Source organism: Gopherus evgoodei, chromosome 8 (genome assembly GCF_007399415.2).
Source record: "Gopherus evgoodei ecotype Sinaloan lineage chromosome 8, rGopEvg1_v1.p, whole genome shotgun sequence".
Taxonomy (NCBI): Eukaryota; Metazoa; Chordata; order Testudines; family Testudinidae; genus Gopherus; species Gopherus evgoodei.
Window position 1 is genome coordinate 21,214,522 of NC_044329.1, and position 25,257 is coordinate 21,239,778.

The 25,257-nt window shown below is 49.4% G+C and overlaps 1 protein-coding gene across 4 annotated transcripts in view; it reads right to left on the bottom strand.

Moving 5' to 3' along the window:
• SH3PXD2B (SH3 and PX domains 2B) overlaps nucleotides 1-25,257 on the bottom strand; it is a 127,227-nt gene that overhangs the window by 45,988 nt on the left and 55,982 nt on the right. For all 4 annotated transcript variants that reach the window (XM_030573474.1, XM_030573477.1, XM_030573475.1 and 1 more), the window contains 2 exons: nucleotides 24,764-24,839; nucleotides 1,749-1,825 (listed from right to left, as the gene is read on the bottom strand). In XM_030573474.1, the coding sequence (XP_030429334.1) occupies nucleotides 1,749-1,825; nucleotides 24,764-24,839 (153 nt within the window). The remainder of the gene's footprint in view (nucleotides 1-1,748; nucleotides 1,826-24,763; nucleotides 24,840-25,257) is intronic.

The window sequence follows — 25,257 nt, forward strand, 5'->3', positions numbered from 1 at the left end:
AGTACTCACTAAACACCACCCTAACCACAGCAAACTCAGGGATTTTTTTTTTTTGCTGAGAGTGTATATTATACTCCCACTCTGGTGGTGCATGTGAAGTCAATCCAAAATAACAGAAATGCCAGGGAGAGCAGGGACTGTGGCTGAGATGCCCATGGAAATAGCATGGGCTGACTCTGCCATGCACACTGCTACGGTGGCTTAGCCCCGCACCCCACTAGCAGCTTCACAGTTAAGTAGCAGGAGCTGGAAGGCCCGGAATAGTGCACACTGTATTACTTGGTAATGCATTAACTGGAGGAGGAGAAAGCTCTTGTCTAAGTGGGTCATATAACATCAGCCATTATGTTCCAGTTATTAAGTCAAATGGATTCATTATATCTTATGCCATTAACAGCCTCATTCCGAACAGACAGCTACAACCTCTTACCACTTACGGACTTTTTTCCTCCCTAAAATTAAATTAATGAGCAAGCATGTATCTATGTAGCTGGCATATTTTAATGTCCCTGAAAACAGGGGACTGATCACACCAGCAAAAGCCAGCCAGTTGCCGTGTCCCCAGTCCCCAGCTTTGACAATATGCTCAAGGCTACCTGTGCTTCACCCTTGCTGTCCCCCTGCCTGTTACCCTGCAGTAACTCAGCTAATGCACCTCAACAGTTTTGAGCTGCAGCATGTTAGCCCAGTACTGGGCTTCCAGACACATTTGCTGATGCATCTTCATCTTGACCTTCAGCAACCCTTGCAATTCCAGTCCCAGGGTCCCTCCTTCAGAGCTTCGGTCAATGCACTTGAGTCTTGATCTGCATCACCCCCTGCAATTCTATTCCATTCAGGTTCTTATGCTGTGCTCAACCCCATAGTACCTGAGCGCTGAGCAGGAGGGCATTAGGCAAAGCTACTGACACCTGTCTTGTGTTTGTTCTCTCATCTTCTCTCTGGGGGAGAGGTGTATGCAGTGGAGTGTTTTGTTCTGGAATTTTTATTTCACACACACACACGTTAGAGAAGGCATGTTCAAAGAACTGCATCTTGCACTTAGAGTGGAAGTTCCTTAGTTCCTCTGAGGGTTCGTTCCGAGGTCTTCAGCTGATGCCTGAAAAAGCTTCACCTCATGCACAGATGAGTTTTAACATTATTGTATAAAGTTCCATGGTGCTCGCCTCCCCCACAGCTCTGCCAACACATCTCAGTCCACAGCCCAGAACCCTTTGCTATCCCCGAAGCTCGAGACAGTTCCAGTTCCGTGACGAGACCCATCTTCTACGGATAAGGGCTGGACTCTGCTCCATGGTGGTCACATTTGAAACCAACAGGATAAGCTAGCTAGTAAATTTAACCTGTAGCCAGCAGAGCCCCTACTGGGCCATTGCTTCTGGTCTGTAGTCTGAGGAGGGATTTTAAAAAAATCAATCAAATTAAGGAGAACCAGAAGTGGAGAGTACATGGTGAACAACGAGGTCACTACCATGCTGCAATCTCTAGGCCTCCAAAACCACAGCACTCACCCCTCAGTCTGAGATGGGACCCAGGGGGTGTTTTTACACCTGCATGGAGTGGATGCGCTATGCCAGACTCAAAGCCACCAGCTGGTAGAAGTGCACAATGAAGGTTTTATAGTGCAGCACCATGTGCTGCCCCCTCCCAGAAATGGAACCAGTATCGCCAACAGAAAAGGACCAGTTCAAATCATGCCTATATCACAGGCTAGAAGTCTTCGATTTGAGCTAGAAGACTCCCTTTACCTTGCAGTATTCATCAATAGGTATCAGACGCTTGACAGCAACATCTCGGATGTGGCTTCTGCGGAAGAGGATCTTCCCTGCAGTGAGAAAGAGGAATAAGAGCAGTGCAAGTCATCAAGGCTGTTCCATCAGACATCACCATTTCCCTCAAATCAACTGATCAGGAGCTATCCTCAATGTAAGCAAAGACTGGCCTTGCCAGGAGCCCCCTTGCCCACACAGAAGAACCTTCCCCCAACCCACCAAGCACACTTTTGGAGAGAGGCACATTCAAAATTACTAAGGGCATATCTACACTGTGGAAACTACATGGGCATAGCTAGGTTGCCACAGCTATGCCAGCATAAGCCCAGAGTATAGACGCAGACCTACTTGAGCAACGGTAGCGAGGGCGACAGAATCATTCTTCCACTGACATAGACACATCTACACCGTGGGTTAGGTCAGCACAGCTATGGCGCTTAGGGGAGCGTTTTTCCATACTCCTGCCCAACATAAGAAAAATCCGACCGAATTCCCCAACCAGATGTGTCCTCATGTGCATGTCCAGGAGGTGGTAGAATGGCTTGTATCACTTCAGAGCACACTTGGAGCGCCACCTCTCCCAGGCATGTAACCATTGCTAAATCAAAAGGTACAAACAGCCACTCTGGTTTTGGAGATTAACATGATGGGGTCTGTCTCTCAAGCCTCATCTTTACAGTTCAGTTGCCAAACAAAATCAGCATACATGTGGTCATGATTTTTTGTCTGTTTATGCACTCCCAGAGGGCGGTCTTCTCCCAACAGACTGCAATGGATGTGGTAGCCTCAAAACATGACCCTGTGCAGGGGTCTTCCAGATGTTCTCTTTCTCCCCCTAATCTCTGTTTCGCCCTTTTTGTAACTTCTAGCAAAGAAGACAACGACAAAAGACCAAGGGCTCAATTCCCAATGCACACAATTACTAAAAACGCTGGGGCAAGTCAGCTATATTTTGATCCAAGGCACTAGAATCAACAATTTGCCATTATGCAATTTTCAAATACATACCCAATGTTTATAAACCACAGACACCCGTGCCAACCTCCTACTGCCTGTTTGGGAACAGATTGCCATGTCTGGAGGTCAAGGGGGAGTTTTTGCTAATCGTGCTTCACCCCCACCAACACTCTCCAGTTAGACAGGGGGAGCTTGCTTGAGATTTCTGGTTTTTTATCTCCTAAGGCACCAAATAAAAAGAATTGTTGCTTGGATTTTCCAGATACCTTAAGGGAATTAGGCACCCAATCCACCTAAACTTCACTGGGAGTTGGAAGTTTGGCTCCTTTGAAAATCCATGCCCAAGTGTAAAATATCAAAACATTTTAACATTAGAAGAGTGAAAGACAGAAAAGACGCAAAGGTCCCGGGGTGGCCTGTGAGCTTTAAGGGCACTTGGAGATTTGCAAGCACATAAGAGACCAGGAACTGGAATGAAGAGGAGGAGATGGGAGTGAACAGGAGAGTAGGAAGAAGCAAAGACAGATATTAGTGTGCTTGAGTTGTCAATAACCAATTCCTGCCAATACCCTGGCTTCAGACCCCAAAAGAGGGTGTATGCTAACAAAAAGAAGAGGAGTGGAGGGAGTTAGAGTGGATTTTAATTTGTGGGAAGTGGGGAAAAACAATCTGTGATTTGGCCTACAATGAACACTTATATTGGCATTGCTATGTCAGGCAGGGGTGTGGAAAAAACCCACAGAATTATGTCAGCAAAAACTCTAGTGTAGATGCAGCTAGGCTGATGAAAGAGCACTTCGGTTTGGGAGATGGTGTTCCTGATAGAAAACCTTCCCTGGTCAGCATATGCTGCTTCTACACTAGGGGGCTACAGCTATGGTGGTATAGGCTCTGTAGTGTAGATGTACCTTTTGTTCAATAGTCACGTTACGTCTACAGCATGGAGACTATATTGGTATAGCTAGGTTTTCGTAACTGTGCCTGCATAAGCCTGTAGTGTCGATACAACCTACACTGATAGAGGGGGTTCTCCCATAGGGGCACGAACACCACTTCCCTGAGCAACACAAGTTAGATCAACAGAAGCATTCTCCTGTTGACCTAGCTGCATTGACACCAAGGCTTAGGTTGGCTTCAGCTGCACGGATTTTTCACACCTCTGAGAGCTGTAACTATGTCGACCTTCATCTTAGGTATAAACCAGGCCACGGTTAACCCCTTTGTAAAGGCAAGCGTGGATACTCCCCAAACATTTGTTCCAGGCTTCTAACATTTGCATTTTACCCTAGATCTTAACTGGACATCAGAATATGTAGTGTAGACAAAGCCTTGGACAGAAGGTCTCTCTCTTTGTAGCTCCTGAATGGAGCGGGTCTCCAGAGCCAGACTTGTGGGATTGCAGATCAGATTCAGACCCTATCGGGCTTTCCTTCCTGTCTGGGGTTTATTTTTATTCTCCTTTAAAGGAATCCTTCAGCTACTCCATTTCCTCCCCTCTCACTTGTGGCTCAGGCCGTTTTCCTTTGAAGTCTAATGAGTCCTAAAAGCTTCAATCTGTCTTTGCTGAGCACAACTTCTTTAGTGTTTAAAGAGACACAGGCCACTAGCAGAGAGATCATGAAAGAGATATGCGTTTACGTAGGAGGGAGAAACCTGCCCCCCACATTGAGCTAGAACAGACACAAATCCCAATTCAAAGTGTCACAACTCCAGACTGCACTATCAAACTCCTTTAAATCCCAGCTGTTAGCTTTCATATTGTAATTTAAATCACTGCAGCTATTGCCCAATAGCTGGGACCAGTAACATGTCTCAGAACTTCCAGCCTTCTAGGAGCTTTCAGGATTTGAATTGGCGCTTTCAGGTTTGATGGTGAGATAATCATCAGGCAAAAGCCAACTCTACCCCCTGAATTAGGGAGAGTTTTAGTGCTTGAGAAAAGTGAGAGACTTGCACTGTTGGCAGGTACTGTGTAAGCTATCTCCCTCCAACAGCTCTGCAGATGCACCTTAAATCCTGGCCTCCCTCCTTCACCCCTCAAGCAATGAATAAGCAGTAGCATTGGTTTTACAAAAATATTGTACCTCAGCATCCAGCTGGGACTGAAGTTAAACCAGCATCATGAACACCTGTGACATGAGCTGCCATTTGAATCCACTCTCAAGCCCCAGAAGGAGATTTAGCCCCGACACTAAAATACCTTCCTCCACTCATCTTTCCATCACCTATACACACACCTTGGAGTTACCCATTCTTTTCGTTTCCCCACACCAAGGGCACCACCATACCAGCGAAGATCGACCAGATGGTTACCAATGCTACTCTTCCACTGATCAGGATGATCATAGTTGAGCAACCTGAAATACTCTCTCTTCCAATGGGCTACCATCATATGCTCCATGGAGTAAATAGCACATCCCCATCATGCATGCACATTTTCACATGAGCATTCATGGCTCAGCTATTATTCCTGAACAAGACTAGAAAACCCAAACAAAACCATAGTAGAGGCTTGCATAGCTCTTAGCTGCACTAGGATGGCTCCACCATGCACTATTCCCTCACAAGGGCCAGGACATTGCTAAAATGCTTTCTTCTCCAATCTGGTCTTTAGTTCTTGCAGATTAGTAGTTTGGAAAGTATTTATTGCTAAAATACCAGGGAGGGATGGGGCAGGAATTACCAGCCTCTAGTTGATTTCCTTGCCATGGGTGACTACTATTTTTTTCCCCAGCAGGCAAGTAAATTATCAATAGTTCATTCACATCAGCCATCAAGGTAAAAAAATTAGATTTTCTGCCTAGATTCTTATTTCAATAATGATTTCACAAAGATTAATGGGTCAAAAAGGTTTTGTTGACTGTCATTAGAAATCGGAATTTAATTTGTAACTTGTCAGTGTGCTGAGATGTAATTGCTGATGGGCACATTATAAATGTCTAAAAACAAACAAACCTTGGAGAGAAACATTTAAACATTAAACAAACAAATAAATGGAGATCTAAAAATTATTTCAGTGACTGAATACACAAACCTTCAACAAATTCCCTTCCCTTCTCACATTTGTATTTCTTCCAGTTCTGATGCTTCCCAAACAGAAAATTTATTTTTAATAAAAAGTTGATTTACATCAAAATGACTAATTAGCAAAAAGCAGAATCTCTCCATGCTGCCAAGAACAGCTATAAAACCCTGACTTGCTGAGAGAGAGAGAGAGAGAGAGAGACAGACAGACAGACAGACACACACACACACACAATGGGCATCTACTGGAGGTCACACTGTGCAGAGAACACTATTCTGTTTTAAAATGGCATCCTCCATGTGGCAAAAGTGCTGTTCCATCGTAATCTGGTCCCATTACACCACTGGTTTGGAGAGAAACAGTGGGCTTATGGCTGAATCAGTGGGATGGGAGCTTGAAGACCTGGGTTCAGGATTTTGCACTGAGTCCTTGGACACTCATCACTTATTCACATCTGTAAAATGGGGATAAGAATGCTGCCCTGTGAGTCTTAATTAGGTGGTTTGAGATCCTCAGATGCTAGAGAAATCCACAGTATGAATAAAGCAATCACAATACTTCACATCAGATTCCATCCTATCTCTATCTTGAAGTCATTTGGCTGCCTCAGGGTTTTTAAGAGCCTTTAATATGGTACTTGGCTCACTTCCCTATCCTACAGGTCTGCTGGGTGGTTCATTTCTTCTCCCCCTTGCACCAAATTCCTTCGTGCCCAGGAGAGCAGCAGGGCTGCAGTAGGCACAGCAGGTGAGATTAGAGCACAGAGTTTACAGAAGCTAAAAGAAACGTAGCTGGAGAGCAACAGGGAGATGGGCCAAGGCAAAAGGGAAATTGGCTTTGACGAATACACTGGCTTGTTGGAATAGGGCCAGAAGAGCAATAAGTAAAATCAAAAGGGTAGACGTAGACATATGTACATTGCAAAAAAGCACATGATTACTGGGTCAGTCATTGGAGGATGTATACTAGCTCCAATCAGTAAGGTAATAGTGGGTAGAGTAACAGGAAGTAACAACTCTGCACTATAGGACACCAATGAAGGAGGGGAAAAGGGAAGGGATGATGTCTCCCCAGTACAAACAATTTCAAAGTTGGCAGCATGATGCTGGAGAAAAGACAGTTACCTTTTCCGTAACTGGTGTTCTTCAAGATATGTTGCTCATGTCTATTCCACAATAAGTGTGCATGCTCAACACGTGCACTGATGCTGGAAGTTTTTCCCCTAGCAGTACCCGTACGGGAGCGCCCCTAGCGACCCCTGGAGTGATGCCTCTATGGTGCGGTATAAGGGGCGCTGCGTGCTCCCCCCACCCTCAGTTCCTTCTTGCCAGACAACTCCGACAGAGTAGAAGGAAGGCAGGGTGTGGATTAGACATGAGCAACACATCTCGAAGAACATCAGTTACGGAAAAGGTAAATGTCTTTTCTGCTTCGAGTGATTGCTCCTGTGTATTCCACAATAGGTAATTCCAAGTTATATCTGTTGGAGGTGGGTAGGAGTTCACAAACTCTCTGGACGGAGCGCAGGCCTGCTGAACCCAGTGTCTTCCCTGGTCTGGGAAATGATTGCATAATTCGAGGTGAATGTGTGAACTGAAGACCATGTGGCAGCCCTGCAAATGTCCTGAATGGGGACATGGCTAAATGTGGAAGTACACATCCTGCAGATCGAGGGTGGCATACCGGTCCCTGGGATCCAGGGAGAGGATGACGGAGGCTAGAGACACCATGCGAAACTTGAGATTTACCATGTACTGGTTCAGGCCTTGCAGGTCTGGGATGGACCTGAGCCCCCCTTTGGCCTTTGGGATAAGAAAGTTGCGGGAGTACTACCCCCTATGTCTGAACTCCACTGGCACCACTTCCATCGCTCCTAGGCCAAGGAGCTGCCCCACCTTCTGCTCTAGCAGGGCCTCGTGAAAGGGGCCCCCCAGGAGGGATGGGGACGGAGGTTGGTTGGGCGGGGTAGAGGTAAACTGGAGGGTGTAGCCCCAGGGTGTTGATGACCCAATGGTCTGAAGTTAACCGCCACCACTCCGGGAGAAAAGCGCACAACTGGTTGGAGAAGTGAAGCTTTATTGCGGGTGAATCCCTAGTATGAACTGGTAGGTCGCCCCTGGGCAACCTGTCAAAACTGATGTTTCCCCACCTGTTTACCCTTGGAGGACCCAGGCTCGGAGGGCAGATCGGGTCTGCCTCTGCGGGCGTTTCTTATAGTCCCACATCTCTTTATAACGGGGCTCATATTTAGAGTGGGTGGCCTGGTGGGAGCCTGCTTGGGCCTAGCCAGAGCTGGGACATAGAGATCAAGTGTCTTAAGTGTAGTGAGGCAGTCTTTCAGGCCGTGCAGTTTCATGTCCATCTGTTTCATAAAAAGGGCCTTGCCATCGAATGGGAGGTCCTACAAGGAGTTCTGCACCTCACTGGACAGCCCAACAGCAGGAGCCACGACGCCCTTCTCGTGGACACTGCGGAGGCCACGGACCTTGCAGCCGTATCCGTAGCATCCAACGCTGCCTCCAGGGTTGCCCTGGCAGCAGCTGTACTCTCCTCCCCCAGAGCTTTGAACTCCTCCCTCTCATGCTTCTGGAGGGAGTCCTCGAATTTGGATAGAGAGCCCCACAAGTTGAATTCATACTGACCCAGGAGAGTCTGATGGTTTGCCACCCTTAACTGGAAACTTGAGGATGAATAAACCTCTCTCCCAAATAAGTCCAGCTTCCTTGAGTCTTTATTTTTCAGAGTAGGGGCTGGTTGGCCCTGCCTCTCCCTTTGGTTGACCAGCTTGACCACCAGGGAGTTGGGGGCAGGGTGAGTGTACAGGTATTCATGCCCCTTGGCGGGCACAAAGTACATTAGTTTTGCCCTCTTAGAAATGGGGGGCATAGGTATATCTCCATACATACATATATATGTATGTATGGAGATATACCTATCTCATACAGCTGGAAGGGATCCCGAAAGGTCATCGAGTCCAGCCCCCTGCCTTCACTAGAAGCACCAAGTACTGATTTTGCCCCAGATCCCTAAGTGGCCCCCTCAAGGATTGAACTCACAACCCTGGGTTTAGCAGGCCAATGCTCAAATCACTGAGCTATCCCTCCCCAAGGAAGAAAGGGTTTGACACAAGGCATTTGAAATTTTTGCCACTCCTTTGTGGAGTGGAAGGGCCATGCTGCCCAGTACTGAAGCCAATAGGATGTTAAAGAGGGAGTCCGAGGGTTCCTCCACCTCCTCGGCTTGAAGGTTGAGGCTTGATGCCATCCTTTTCAATAGTTCCTGGTGGGCCTTAGATTCCGCCTGTGGAACAGAGGGAGGAGGAGCCGTAATCACCTCATCAGGAGAGGGTGAGGATGCAGGCACAGTACTTTGTGTACCCACCGGTACTGGACGTCCCACCACTTGGTCGCCCGCTGGGCACAGAACCAGAGATGCACATCCCACCAACTCCATTCTGAGAGGCTGGGAAAGGGAGGCCAATGATCATTCCGAGGCTCCAGCCACCAAGCGAGCCCCCACCAGTACCACAGTGCCGGCTAAGGTGCTGTGGCAACGGTGGAGCAGGCTGTTCAGCCTGACTAGCCTGTCCCATCGACTGACGACTATGGAGAGAGGCCAGGCTAGTGTTCGACCTGCCACTGTCCCTGGACTGGGAGGAATGGTGGCATCGGGAACAGTGCCGACCACGAGACTGTGATCCCAACGGGGAGGAACGGTACTGCTGGTAGCAGCTGCTCCATGATCTGCTCTGGCGGGCGGATCCACACTGGCGATTGACGCCCGGGACTGCGGGAGCGGTGCTACGGCGAGGTCCTGGAGCGAGACAAAGAACGGGAACGGCGTCGACACCCGTATCGCGATGGGCTACGATAGCCTCTCGGAGATGGGGACCTCCAGTGCCGTCTGTCTCGGTCTTGACAGGGCCTGCTCCCTTCCCGAGGGCTACGGTCTCTAGAGGCAGGGACCCAGACAGACAATGCAGACAGACAACCTGGTGGGAGTCAATGGTGACCGCCATGGACTATGCATGGGATGGTCGCTGAGCAGCGAATGGTGTCGGAAACATTCCCTTGATCATGAACGGTACCAACCAGGAGGCAACAGTGGCAATCCAAGCAGTAGCTTGCCTCTGGACTGGGGAGCTATCATAACCTAGTCCCAGATTTGGACCTTAGCGTCCAAATTATGGGGGTTAGCATGAAAACCTCCAAGCTTAGTTACCAGCTTGGACCTGGTAAAGCTGCCACCATCCAAAAAATTAGAGTGTTTTGGGGCACTCTGGTCCCCCCAAAAACCTTCCCTGGGGACCCCAAGACCCAAATCCCTTGAGTCTCACAACAAAGGGAAATAAACCTTTTCCCTTCCCCCCTCCAGGTGTTCCTGGAGAGATACACAGAAGCAAACTCCGTGAATCTAAACAGAGGGAGTCCACCCTCTCTATTTCCAGTCCTGGAAACACAAGCACTTCCCTCTTCACCCAGAGGGAATGCAAAGTCAGGCTAGTAAATCTAACACACACGGATTTCCCCCGACTTCTTCCTCCCACCAATTCCCTGGTGAGCTGCAGACTCAATTCCCTGGAGTTCCCCACTAAAGAAAAACTCCAAAAGGTCTTAAAAGAAAGCTTTATATAAAAAGAAAGAAAAATACATAAAAATGGTCTCTCTGTATTAAGGTGACAAATACAGGGTCATTTGCTTAAAAGAATATTGAATAAACAGCCTTATTCAAAAAGAATACAATTCAAAGCACTCCAGCAATTATAGACATGTAAATACAAAACAACAAACCATCTTTGTACTCACAACTTGGAAACAGAAGATTAGAAAGAAGGAAATAGAAAAATCCTTCCCATAGCTGAGGGACAGGCAGAAGACCAAGAACAAAGGACTCACACACAAAAAACCCTCCATCCAGATTTGAAAAAGTCTTGTTTCCTGATTGGTCCTCTGGTCAGGTGTTTCAGATTACTTCTTTCCAGGTGTAAGAGACATTAACCCTTAGCTATCTGTTTATGACAGGAGCCAACTGTGGCGGTGCCCCTGGTACCAGCAGGGACATAATGTCCTGGGCTGCTTGCAGGGCCTCCAGCATGGAGGGCACCCAGACATCTGGGGAAGCCTAAACCAACTGGGCCAGGCTACTCCACTCAACCTGAGTCGGAGGCCTGGAGGCCGACAGGGACCAAGAACTGCACAATGTGGGTCCAGTCCCCCCCGGTCTTGCTCTGCTTCCTCAGTGGAGAAGACCTCTTCTTAGCCTTCTTGGCGTACCCCGTGGATGGGGAGCGGTGCCAACTGGTGGAAGGCACCCCACACCGACACCACAGTACACGGTGCTGACTCAGAGCGGCTCACCAGAGCCAGGGTCAACGCCAACTCCATCAGAATGGCTCAGAGCCGAATGTCCCTTTCTTTCTTGGCCCGAGGCTTGAAAGATCTGAAATCTTGCAGTGATCGCTGAGACGGGTTTCCCTCAGATAGCGTAAACAGTCCGTGTGCGGGTCACTCACTGGCATCGTCCACCTGCAAGTGTCACATGACTCAAAGCCCAGGGCATGGGGCATGCCCTGACCCGGGTGCACTAAACTAAACGAACACTAATCTAAACAACTTCAACTACAGGTACCACTACTTTGAACGAACAAGAGCTCTAGAGGAGAGACAAGATGGAGCAGAATAGTTCCGATGCACCTTCACTGGTGGCAAGAAGGAACTGAGGGTGGGGGAAGCGCATAGCACCCTTTATACCGCGCCATACAGGCACCAATCCAGGGGTCACTAGGGGCGCTCCCTTACGAGTACTGCTAAGGGGAAAATTTCCGGCACCGGTGCACATGGCGAGCACACACACCTGTTGTGGAATACACACGAGCAATCACTCGAAGAAGCAGCATGAACACTGGAGAGAAAGGAAGGCGCACCATCTCCAATGTGAAACACTATCAAGCCAGACAAGAGCCAGGAGAACTTCTCCTAATTTCCCAAACACAACAAAATTGAATTTGGTTATGGAAAAAAAAGCTAGCTCTCTTGTTCATAAGCACTTTTGGACAAGACTCTCTTTAATTACCATTTAATCTCAAAGTCTCTGTGTAGCGATGCCTCTAGAATCAGAGAAATGTAGGACTGGAAGGGACTTTAATAGGTCCTTCCCCCTGCACTGAGGCAAAACAAAGAATTATATAGACCGTCCCTGACAGATGTTTGCCATACATGTCTAATCTCCATTCACAGAAATTCCATAACCTCCCCAAGCAATTTGTTCCAGTGTTTAACTGCCCTTACAGTTAGGAAGTTCTTCCTAATGTCTAACCTAAATCTCCTTTGCTGCAATTTAAGTCCATTACTTTTTGTTCTATCCTCAGTGGTTAAGGAGAACAGTTTATCACCCTCCTCTTATAATGACCTTTTATGCACCTGAAGACTTATGTCCCCCCTCAGTTTTCTCTTCTCCAGACCAAACAAACCCAATTTTTTCCAAACATCAACTGCAAAACAATACAATACAATACTTAGCTCCTATACAGACCTTTCCAGACATCTCCAGGCAGGAAGTATAAAATAACCACAGGGGGGTTGCAATAGCAATTCACAGCACACCTCTCCCCACACCCACCACGATAGCAAAAGAGCAGACAAAGAAATGGGGAAATCGGCATCTGCACACCATTTAGGATGGACTCAGAAGGTGTTTGAAGGGCAGACTATGCACATCTTCATCCTGCTGTTCTCTCCCCGCTCCTCCCCACCCCCAGCCTTTTCAAATCAAAGCTAAGTACTGCAACTTTTATGCATTACACAGCACCCAGCTGCCAAGAGCTGCCATTCCATCTCCTATTGCTGCCAAGTTATCCAGACTATTCAGAGATTAAAGGGTTTCTGCCAAAACAAATGAGGCTTTTAGCTACCTGAAGAAAAGATGAATTCAAAAAGAAAAGGAGCAGAACAGACTTCTGATGACTTTCTGTACTGAGTCAAATTTTTTTTTTTTAAAGAGTTAGAGTCAACACACCCATCCACATGGAGGTAAAGCTGCTTCTTGGGTTTGCATTTCCCTCCATGCACTTATACTCCACAGAGCTAAGGATGGTCAGTCAGAATGGCTAGGCAAACAGCAAGTTCTTAAATCGGGGCCTGAGGATGGCTGGCTCTGCTATGCACAAACCCCATCACTAAGTCCATCATTTGGCCACATGCATAGAGCTTCTAAGAGCTTGTCTACACTGGCACTTTACAGTGCTGAAATTTTCTCGCTCGTGTGGTGTGAAAAAACACACCCCTGAGCGCAGCAAGTTTCAGCGCTGTAAAGTGCCAGTACAGACAGTGCACCAATGGTGGTGCCAGCTACGACACTTGTGGAGGTGGGTTTTTTAGAGAGCTCTCTCCCAGAGCTGTGCTGTGACTACACAAGCCATATTAAAGCACTGCCGTGGCAGCGCTTCTAATGTTGCCAGCGAAGAGGTGCCCTAAGCCAGCGTAGCCTGTCTCTTCAGCTCAGCAGAGTCAGGGCAGACAGTGGTTGATCTCAGAGATGCAAGGTGGGTGAGGTAATATTTTTTATTGGACCAACTTCTGTTGGAGAGACACACAAGCTTTCGAGTTTACACAGTGCTCTTCTTCAGGTCTCTGCATGGGACTGGAATCACAGCTCTGGCCACGCAGCTATTTTATGCTCTCCCCCGCTCTCTCTCCGACTTACCCCGGGGCTATCAGATACAATCTAAATAGCTCTGAAGCTTCCTTCCATTTCCTTTGCATAACTGCAACGAGCTACTGAAAATAAAAGGAGTGAGACTTTATGGCTGTTTGCCCCATAGGGATGCAGGAAGCCTGTAAAATCACAGGACAGCACCACTCTCAATCCTACCTCAAAGCCAGCTGCAGTCTTGAGACCTCCTTCTCAGCCACTGGAAACACCTTCAATTGGACACGGCTCACAAAGTCCTTTCAACAGGAGACACCCCTTCCACTCCAAGAGAGCTCTCCTACACCCCAATTGCTTTGCTCAGCTGAATGGCTCCCTTCCTCCCATCTCATCCAGAACTAGGCGTCCCAAACCTCACCCCTCTACCATCCACCTCAATCCCTAGTAGTCATGCACACACTAAGGCAAGGGCCTTCAGATACCAGTCAGGAATTCTGAGCCCAGGGCTGCACTGAGAACCAGGCTTGATGAATCACCATCATGGGGGTTTTGGTTTATCCGCTGGCCACACCATCCCTGCAAATCCCCATGAACACACATACACATGTGGACTCTTCAGCAAATAGGTGGCACTGGAGAGCAGAGCAGAGGCTCCTCCCTCCCCTTCATGCTGACCATCCTCTCTCTCAGATCATTAATCACGGGCCTGCTTTACGTCCACTGATGGTGCTGGCAGGCAGGAGTCAGGAGCATTGACAAAATCCTGAGAGAAGGCATTGAGGATGGGAAAGAAAGAGGCAGGAGAGACGACACAGGCAGAGCTGTGTGCGGGTCTAAATGGGTTAGCTGGGGTCACCGCAGGTCATGATCAAGATACATTGACAGAGTTGTACAAGACTTACACAGAAGGATCAAAATCTGCCTTTAGAGGACATCCTCAGAACACTGCAATCATCCCCTCTTCCCTGTCTCCCCAGCTACAACATTCTGGGAAAACCCATAGCCATTTACTCAGTGCTGAAGGCGGGGCAGCAGACAAGCAGCTCTTCTGGTAGTAATTATGTAACAATTTTCAAATGCGGCTAACTGACTGAGTTGCTGAGTCATTATTTCACATTAGCTGCCTGGCCTAATGCCCAAGCACAGAGACACATGCACAAGCCCGCAGGACAAAGAGACTGCACGATAACAAAAGGCAGCATATCCAGGCAGGGAGAAAGCAGCCTTCCTGCATTTCCAAGTGACTGCTCAGCAATGGGGCACTCCCAGCACACACAGGTCTGACTAGGCAAGCAGCAGACACAAAATGGGGCACATCTTTCACCACCACTATAGGGCTTGAGCCCTGTCTATACTACAGCTACCACAACAGTTGCTACCACAAAGGGAGCTGGTAGAGTAGGCACCGTCAGTGAGCCACCAGTGACTAGCAGAAATAAGAGCCAGAGAAGCTTCATCCCTAGAAGATGAGGACCCAGGGAGACCAGAGACACGCTTTGTCTTTAAAAACTCTATTGGAGCCCTTCTCCCTGCTTTACAACCCAACGGCCAGGGGCCTTGTTGTGGCAAACCACAGAAGGAAATGCCCTACATAGGCCATTAAAGCCCCCTCACTCTTATTTGACCGACTGATTTATTTGATTGACTGATTTACAGGTTGTGCTGTAGCAGGTTCAGAGTGGGGGGCTGTAAAGTGACCCAATGCAGCCCCTCTATGGCAAGCATGCTACCTCTACAGGTCTCACCTACCCTGCTCAGGGATTGGGAAATATCAGGGGAGAGGGTGGGAGAGGGGCTGACAGGCAATTACCCCCAGCTGTGCAGGAGGCACCCTGGGGGCAGGAGGACAGAACACGAGAGAGAAATTAGCCTCTAAAAAAGGCCAGGTGAGAAGGGGACAGTGTATTCTGTTCCATCCCACTGGAATTCTCAAGCCAAGGTCAGAGTCATACTGGGAAGAGGGAGTGGAGGGAAAGGAAAGTTGCTGAGACATTTCAGCCAGCAACGTGGTTGTGGCTCCCATCAGTGGTGAGCTGGAGCCGGTTCTCACCAGTTCGCAGGAACTGGTTGTTAAATTTAGAAACCCTTTTAAAACCGGTTGTCCAAGGACAATCGGTTCTAAAAGGGCGGCCCTGCTCCCGGCCCCAGCTCACCTCTGCTTCCTGGGCTCCTCCCCTGAAGGCTGTGCCCCTCCCTTCTCCTCCCCCTCCCCTGCTTCCTGAGAATCAGATGTTAGCGTGGGAAGCCTGGGACTGGTGAGGGCTCAGAAGCAAGCAGCAGCTTGGCAAGGTAAGCTGGGGCGGGGAAGCCAGGAGGGGACCAAGAAGGGGTGGTGTGGCCTAGCCTAGTCCTGCTCCGGTCAAGCGCCCCGCTGGCTGAGCACCCTGGCTCCGGCCGTGAGCGCCCAAGCTCCAGCCCGGGAGCGGCCAAGCGCCCCGGCTCCGCCGAGCGGCTCCGGGCCCAGGCCCAGCCGAGCGCCCTGGCCCGAGCCCAGCTCCGGCTCCGGCCGTGAGCACCTCCGGCTCCGGCCGCAAGCGGCCCCAGCCCAGCAGCTCCGGCTGTGAACACCTCCAGCTCCGGCTGCGAGCGGCCCTGGCCCAGTCCTGCTCCTGCTGAGCGCCCTGGGTCTGGTCTGGTCCGCGCCTGGTTGAGCAGCGCCAGCCTCGGTCGTGGCCGAGAGGCTCTGGCTCGGGCTGAGCGACTCTGGCCTCGGGCCAGGGCCACTCAGCAGGAGCCGGTGCCGGGGCTGCTCAACCAGGCCTGGGCCAGGCGAGGCCCGGAGCGCTAGGCTGGAGCAGGACTGGGCTGGGCTGCGCCGCACCTCCTAGAGCCCTCGTCGCTCTCCCGCCCCATCTTACCTTGCCAAGCCTGGCTCCAGCCAAGCGGCTTCCCCTGGGCCTGGTTCCTGCCAAGCGGCTCTGGGTCAGCCCCAGCCTGGTCCAGCATGCCCGGCCTCCAGTGTGGTAAGGGAGCAGGGAGGGGGTGTTGGAAGAGGGCAGGGGAGTTTTTGGGAGGTGGGGTGGATAAGGGTCAGGGCAGTCAGAGGGCAGGGAATAGGGGGATTGAATGAGGGCAAGGGTCCTGAGGGGCAGTCAGGAAGGATCAGAGGTTGGATGGTGTGGTGGGGGCCAGGTAAGGGGCAGGGGTTCCACTTCCAGGGGCAGTCGGGGACAGAGAGAAGGGGTGGTTGGATAGGGCAGGAGTCCCGGGGGGCCTTCAGGAATGAGAGGAGGGGTTGGATGGGGTAGGGATCGGGGGGGGCATCAAATAATGTGGGGGGGTTGGATGGGGCAGGAGTCCCAGCGGGGGCATGACTCCCTCGTGGGGTGAAGAGGAGGGAACCGGTTGTTAATCTTTTGGCAGCTCATCACTGGCTCCCATTGAGCTGAAGTCTGTTACTTGATCTTGAGCGGGAGGTGCAGGGAACCATAAATGTATCACAAAGCTGATCAGAGCCATTAAAGAAGCCAGATATTTCGAGTGGAAAAACGTCTGACTCTCCTTTTACCCTGAAGGACTCCCTTCGACTCGGAAAGTATTTGCTTCTCCACACCTTTCAAATCACATCCAGATTTCCTCTGGCACAGGCTCCAATTCACTTTAAAAACCATGCACGGTCGGTCCCCAGAAGGAGAAGCCAGTCCCTAGTTCCACTCCTGGAATGGGCGGGCACATGGGGGAATTGAACACTTCCCACAAGCTCCATAGGAGATTTGCACTTAGCAGCAGGCTGGCAAACTTCTGAAGCGAGTGAATGCCTTGGCCCTGCAGTAAAAGGAAGGGATGACTTTGCATGGGGGCTGCTTGCATTTATGATTGTTCCTGGGTGTGCCATAAACATGGAGGTTTATAGGGACGCATACTGTGACCTGATACATAGGAGCACTCTAAAGGATCTCAAGGAGACTCAGAATTAGGTGAGCTACAATTCCCAGCATGCTAATGGTTTCAGTGGAGGGAGTTCAGTTTTAGGCCTAGTCCTACTCATGTGCTTCACCCTTGCAAAAGGTGTAGAAAGCAGCAGCCATTCTGAGAGACAAAGGGAAAGACTCCCCTGTGCCATATTCCTCAGCCAGAAGGATGGGATTGGAGGCGCAAGACCTCCAGAAAGGGAGGGTAAGGGGGGGTGGAGCTCTCCAGACTCCACCAGACATGTTGATCATCTGTGGGACTGGGGAAAAAGGATTTTCCCCCAAAACAGACCAATATCAGCATGGTGAGACAATAAAATGCATTATTTAGGATGGCTCAATGGAGAATGTATTTCACTTCTATGCATTCTAGGAGAAAAAACCTCAGTATCTCTGCTTCCTGGGTGGTGAAGAGGGATTCACTGAGGTGTACTGCCTCCACCACTGGCAGATCCATGGAAGAGTGATGATAGGACTTCCTTTCACGCATCTAGATTAGGAGGAAGGAGCACAGCAGGAGACTGCTGCAGAGATGGAAAGTGACAGTAAACACGGGATAGGAGGGAACGGCAGTCTTATACCTAATGAAGTCAGCATGATTCCTAGCAACCCAAACTCAGCAACTGGTGTTGAAAGCTCAGAAGTGGAACTGCATGGAGAGGAGACCTACTCAAGACTTCACCAACAGTCCCACCCATGATCTCCTCTTCACTGAAAAGCTCACCATCTGCACTAAGGCAGCAAAACACGTATGTGATAGTTTCCTCTTAGTTACTAGGCTGGGTCTGAGACGCCTGAGACAGCTGTGTCCAGTGGACTGATCACAGGATTATGTCCCAGAAACTCTGTTCTATTGCCAGCTGTAGAGTACCCTGTGGGGTCTGGGGAAGTCACTTAACCTTGTCTGGAAATGGGGAATGATCATATTCATCTATCTAACTTCCATGTCTCTTGTGGAGAGCTGCTAGTATTTGCAGATAAAAAGTTTCCAAAGTGCAAGTATTGTTCTGATGCTGGATCAGAGAGGGATGGGGTAGGGGGTAGAAAGGAGACAACATTCTGATTTCTTAAAATTTATCCTATTAAATCCTTTTCTTCCTTTGGAGTTTGCCGCCGTCTCTTGCTTAAGCTTCCTAAAAAGCAATTTCACAACCAAAAGTAGCTGAGCCTCACACAACCTCTCCTTGCAGAGACTCACACTTCCAGAAAAGCAGACCGGCTGGAATAGGCTCTGGGCCACTTGGGTTGTGCGGAGCTTGGAAGGCTCCACTTGCCTTATAAAAGCTGTTTCCTGAAAGATCTGGCACATCTTTTACACAACTGGCCCAACTGAGCTCATTTGTTTTCTTAATTCTTTCCTGGGGTCCCCATCTCATCATCCCTCAGCCAGCAAATGTGTAACCCTTAGAGTGTGAACTTCTCCAGGCAGGGACTGAGCCTTTGTGTGCATATTGCACAGCACACAATTGATACTCAGCAACCAGCAACTGTTCACTGGGGACTTTGTCTCTGAGCTAGAGGCTGATGGATTTCCAAAGCTTTGCACAATCCCCCCATAACATTTCATATGCATTACTCAATGCTACTTCATTCCTCCTGCCATAAGAGCCCATATTAGCATTAACGGTGTCCTGTCAGTTAGGACTAGCCAGAGGGTCATGAGGGCAGCATCCTTCAAAACAACGATCACAAGAAGGACCTGCCACTGACTCGAGGCCAGCACACAAGCAGCTAGGAGTCCACCTCCCAAATCTTCTGCATGGCAGGAAATGGAATTTTCGGCATAATGCCTGAATGCTGTCAGACTCAGTGGCCTTGGAGGCCATATTCTTATTCTGTTAGTGGTATCACAGAAGCACCCAAGACATGCTACAGGCAAGTGCTATCCAGATACATAGCTTGAGAGAATCCCTCCTCCAGAAAGCTCATAGTCTATCTTTGTCTTTCCCATTTGTTTCTCTCAAGAACCCAACTTTATTACTGTTCCATCTGTTTTAGAGTGGGGTGGGGTGGGGAAAAGAGAGGGTGGGAATTACATCCTTGCAAGGATATTCTCTGGGAAGAGCTGAGACGTACTTTAAGTCTGAAGGCTTGAAGTCTCCTCTAGCGACTTCAAAAAATGAGTCAAATCCCAAAAGGAAAAAAAAAGCTACAGTAACTAAACAAAAGCAAAAGCAGAAGAACAACAAAATTCCTATGGGTTGGATGCTGTAAAATAAGCATTAATAATGGGACCACTTCCCTCTCCAGGAAAATATTCTGACAGACACTGAAGGATGGAAATCTCTTCGGTTCCTGTGGGTGACCCCGAGTTTGAGACAATTAGAGGTTTGCTAAGAAAGCTACAGGCAGCAGGACATATAGGATAGCAGGAGATATTTTGCAGGACTTCAGAGGCCACACATCTAACATTACCATAGGCGGCTTTCCAGAAAGCAGCATATTTCAATCAGACCATTGGAGCCAAATCACCACTGGTAATGAAATTCAGATGCTAAAATGCTCCTCAAATGAAGGAGGGAAGAAAAGTAGATGTCACCGGTTTCTCAGGCCTGAACCAAGTCAAAACCCCAGCAAGCCTACATTTCACCATATATTGGATGCATGAGATTCAGAGAAACAGACCCTGCTCTACCTCGCACTTGACCCACCACAAAATCTCGAGGTTTACAATAAGTAAAACAACATGTTGCCATCTCAAGCTGGGAAAGAGGAGACCTGAACTAGAAGAAATACACCACGATTCTTGAACCTGACAATTCTACCAGCTACTTATAGACTTTTCTAAGCCAAACCAACATCTCTCGCAGGAGGCAAACCTCGCCAATAAGCCACCTCACCAGGTACATAAGACCAGGTGACTAACTCCATAAGCCAACTCAACAGTTAGTTACTGTCTCCTCGCTACACATGCCAAAGATAGCAAAGGACGCACTGCAGAAGCTACTGACCTTACACTGCTTAACAGCTGCTACCCTCAAGTGAGAGAATTAAGCAGCCCCGGGTGATTAGACAGATGTGAGTCTGTTGTACCTAGTGAACATTGTGCAGGAGACAATCAGGAGAGGACCCTACTTAAGATGTTCACACCATAGCTACCCATTGTTCTGCACCAGCATGTGAAAGCAGGAAAGGTGAAATCCAACAATATTCATTATCCACCATCCCTATCACTCTACTTCTGTGAGGAGCATGCAACAGCTGCAAGTGTCAAGGTAAGCCTCTGGGAGGAGTGTGGACTGAGAGTGACTGAAACCTGCAGAGAAAGCTGGGGAGGACATGAATACAGGAGTAAGATGTACAGTTCGAGGCAGAGACTATTTCACCTTGAGTCAGGAGATGGGGCCTGTCTCCAGAGTACAACTTGTTTTTTCCCCTGCTCCCACATTAGCACCTTTTGTCACCAGGCAACTCAGTCCTAGGTGGCTTGGGAGGGAGAGGGGTGAAGAACCTAAAAATATGCATATTCTAGGCCAGGTGTCGGCAACCTTTCAGAAGTGGTGTGCTGAGTCTTCATTTATTCACTCTGATTTATGGTTTTGCGTTCCAGTCATACATTTTAACATTTATAGAAGGCCTCTTTCTATAAGTCTATAATATATAACTAAACTATTGTTGTATGTAAAGTAAATAAGGTTTTTAAAATGTTAAAGAAGCTTAATTTAAAATTAATTAAAATGCAGAGCCCACGGAACAGTGGCCAGGACCCGGGCAGTGTGAGTGCCATTGAAAATCAGTTTGTGTGCCACCTTTAGCACACGAACCATAGGTTGCCTACCCCTCTTCTAGGCCTTGCTAAAGCACTCATGACCATAATATGCAGCTCAACTGGCATTATAATATCTCCTCCCAAAACCAAATATCATCCTCATGACCCTCTGGAACTATGCAGGCCTTTGTCCAAACACCACCACCACAACTAAGCCAATTTGCAATAGAGATGGACCCCATATTGACATCACGAGCTCCTGGACTCCAAAGGGGTTCAGAATCTCAATTGGTAAGTTGCATCTCAGACCTTCAGCTCTGGAATTTGCTTCCCTCAGTTGCTTTGACTTTTGAAACCTTCTGAGCACACTGCAAGGCCCATCTGTCTTCCACAGCTTTGAGGACTGAAGGATTTACAGGGATAACTGGGGGTCCTGGGACTAGCATGAATTTTCTTGGTGGGCAACATCAGGCCGGCTGTTTGGCTGTACCTGGAGATGGATTATTTTAGTCTATTGCATGGGGGCCCAGAGCAGTGGCCTGGACATCGGTTACTGCTATTTTATAAAGTTGAAATAAATGCGCACACAGCCCATGGAGCGATGTCAGTGTGGCTCAAGGCCCAGGCTCTACCTTCTGAAAGCTCCAACCCTTTCCCACAAAATCCCAGTGGAAAGTAATTTAACAGGGGGGAACTTTTTCAGTTTGAATGAGCAGCAATGAAATTAACGAGTGAGGCTGTGAAATGCAACACGCTTGGGGCCAGGGCTGGTGCAACCATTTAGGCGATCTAGACGGTTGCCTAGGGCACTGGGATTTGGAGGGCGCCATTTTCTTCGGCAGCGACTTCGACGGCTGGATCTTCAGACACCTTGGTTGCCGCCAGCATTTAGGCAGAGGAAGCTGGGGCAGGGCAGCGTGGGGAGGGGCCACCTGCAGCAAGTAAGGGGGGGGGCACGCAGGAGAACTCCCCGCCCCAGCTCACCCCTGCCCCACCTCCCCCACCGAGCACGCCGTTGCTGCTTCACTTCTCCCGCCTCCCAGGCTTGTGGCACCAATCAGCTTAGGCACCGCAAGCCTGAGAGGCGGGAGAAGTGAAGCAGCCATGGGGTGCTCGGGTGCTCGTGCATGGAGCAGGGTTGAGCTGGCCGGCGGGGGGTGCCTCAGGGCAGAGGGTGGGGAGCTGCTACAAGGGGGGCGTCTCAGGGTGTAGGGGGGGAGCTGCCGTGGGGGGGGGCACCACAGGGGTGTGTGGGAGGGGGGTGCAAGGTGGAAGTTTCGCCTAGGGCGTGAAACTTCCTTGAACCGGCCCTGCTCAGGGCAGCCACGCTGGACCCCAATCCCCATCTTCCAAAAATAGCAGTGTTTTGATGGGAACGAGTAGGGATTCTTCACAAACTGAAAGCAGCCAAACTGTATTCTCTATTTTTCCAAGTCATGCCCTCTGCCAATTTGGCTTCCCCCACCGGCAGGAAAAAGTTGCACAGCAGTGCCTTTTTCTCTATATTAATGTCAGACTTGCTCTGGTTTTGCTGATGCTACAATCAGGGAAGAAGCCAGAACCAGAAATGCCTCCCTGGGCAACCCAGACACAGTTTCTTACCTACAAATATGCCCTGGCTCATGAAGAAGAATAAAACAGAGTCTTCACGCTGCTTGGAGGAAAGGAACCCCATGTCTACACTGCAACAGGAGCTGTGATTGCTGGCATGCCTATGCTAGCTTTAAATCTAGCTAGCAGGGCTAAAAATAGCAGTGAAGACACAGCAGCATGGACCACAGAAAGGGTTATACATACCCAGGGTCTGCCAGTTGGCTGAAACAGCCCACGCTGAAGCCTATGCCACTGCATCTTCCCTGGTATTTTTAGCTATGGTCTCTAGATTAAAGCTAGCGCAGGAACGTCAGCCCATGCTGCAGTGTAGACATACCTTAAACGTCTGCATTTCCATAAGACATCATAATGGCTTGCACCAAATATACTTGTTGCGTTCTCTGGAAGTGTTTAAAGTATCATCCATTTTCATTAGCTCCTTGGAAAAAAGTTTATGTGGTCAAATCTATTGGCTGTGGGTGTATGAAAGACTCTCAGGGGCCCCACTCCCTGGCAATTTTAGGGTTACATTTTCAAAAGCAGCAGCAATGTGTCACAAAACGACCACATGCACCCATTAGATCAGGTGTGGGCAAACTATGGCCCCTGGGCTGGATCTGGCCTCTCAGGGCTTTGGATCTGGCCCACAGGATTGTTACCCCTGTGGTGCTGCGAGCCCGGGCCGCTCTGGGAAGCAGCCAGCACCATGTCCCTGCTGCCCCTGGGGCAGGGTGGGGGGAACAGAGGACTCCGTGCACTGCCATCGCATGCAGGCAATGCCCCCCACAGCTCCCATTGGCTGGGAACAGGGAAGCGCAGCCAATGGGAGCTTCAGGAGAGGTACCCACAGGCGAGGGCAGTGCGTAGAGCCCTCTGCCTCCCCCTCCCCCAGAGGCCACAGGGGCATGGTGCCAGCCGCTTCCGGGAGCAGTGCGGCGTGGGGCCAGGGCAGGCAAGGAACCTGTCTTAGCCCCGCTGCGCGCCACTGCCACCCTGGAACCTCCAGGTAAGCGGCATCGGGCCAGAGCCAACACCCCGAACCCCTCTTGCATCCCGCACCCCAAACTCCTGTCGCACCCCTCCTACACCCCAACCGCCTACCCTGAGCCCCTTGCCGCACCCCTCCTGCACCTCAACCCCCTGCCACATCGCCTGCACCTCAACTCCCTGCCTTGAGCCCTCAGCCACACTGCCTGCACCCCAACCCCCTGCCCTGAGCCCCCTGCTGCACCCCTCTGCACCTCAACCTCCTGCCCTGAGGCCCCTCCTGCACCCCGCATCCCTCCTGGGCCCCAACCCCCTGCCTTGAGCTCCCTCCCACACCCCACACTTCCTCCTGCACCCCAACCCCCTGCCCCAGCCCTACATTCATGGCCTTGCATGCAATTTCCCCACCTAGATGTGGCCCTCGGGCCAAAAAGTTTGCCCACCCCTGCATTAGGTCCAAAATGAGTAATTATACAGGTTAGTTTCGACACATGAACGCTCATTTGCATAGTTGCATGTTGGATTTGCAGGACAGCTGCTGCACTATATACATCTCAATTTGGAAAACTGCTCCTTAAAATTGCAGAAGAAAGTTACAGCTGTCAGCCTGTTTCCGTATTACATTTCTGTGGGATTGCTTTTAAGGTCTCTCTGCACTTTAACTGGAGTTACACTCAATTGCAAACTGCACAGAGCAGTTCCTGAGGAGCCACAGTTCCTGGCTCTGTTGAGGGTGTCGATACTGAAACCCACTAGTCTATCCTAGGAGCTACCTACAGAGCTTGCGAAGGTAGGATTGCTTACTTAAAACATGGGTGTCTTCTGGGGGCAGTGGCTATGAATTTGCCATTCAGGATGGGCAAAAACCAATACCTAAACATTGCAGTCTCCAAGTTTGAAGCTGATTGTGGGCTGCAGCCCTGGGAACTGAGGAGTTTAATACTTACTTTGCATATTACTAAAAATAGTCCCATGTTCATTTTAATGGAGAAGATGTAGGCATCTGAAGTTTCAAATTCACATGTTGTTCAAGACTCCAACCTTTAAGTCATACCTATGTGTGCACTGGGAGCTGGTAACAAGACCTTTTCTTAGTCTGGACCCACTTGAATGTATTATGTCAAAACCAGAGTTTGCCTTCAATGGAAACCATCCTACTCACCCGGCAGAAAGGGGATGATCCTTTGTTTGGGGTCCTTCTGCCCTCCTTCCATTGGGAACTTGTCCAACATCTGCATCTAAAAAAAAAGGGGGGGGCACACAAGATAGGATTTAAAAACAAAACGTTAAAGTAACGAAACAACTACTCAGTGGGAGGAGAGACTGAAATGAAGCCAATTCTCCAAGTCAATACAGGGGAGTCTTGGCTGTCTGCACATAACCGCATTAAATCGAGTTAAGTTCTGAGGGTAGGGCTGGCACCATGTCTCCGCAGCAATGAGGGAAAACTGGTTGTACATTCCAAGTAGCTCCAGGAACGCCAGGGCTCAGATGGACCCTCTCACAATTTTCTAGTTTTCCTTTATGTTCCAAGTCCAACTCACATTTCACCACGTGTGCACTTATTCACAGTTTGCATTTTACTCAGTGTGAGCTGGGAAGTCAAACATGCTTTTTTTTTTTTTTTTTTTGGAAGAACTAGCCTCCATCTGGAAG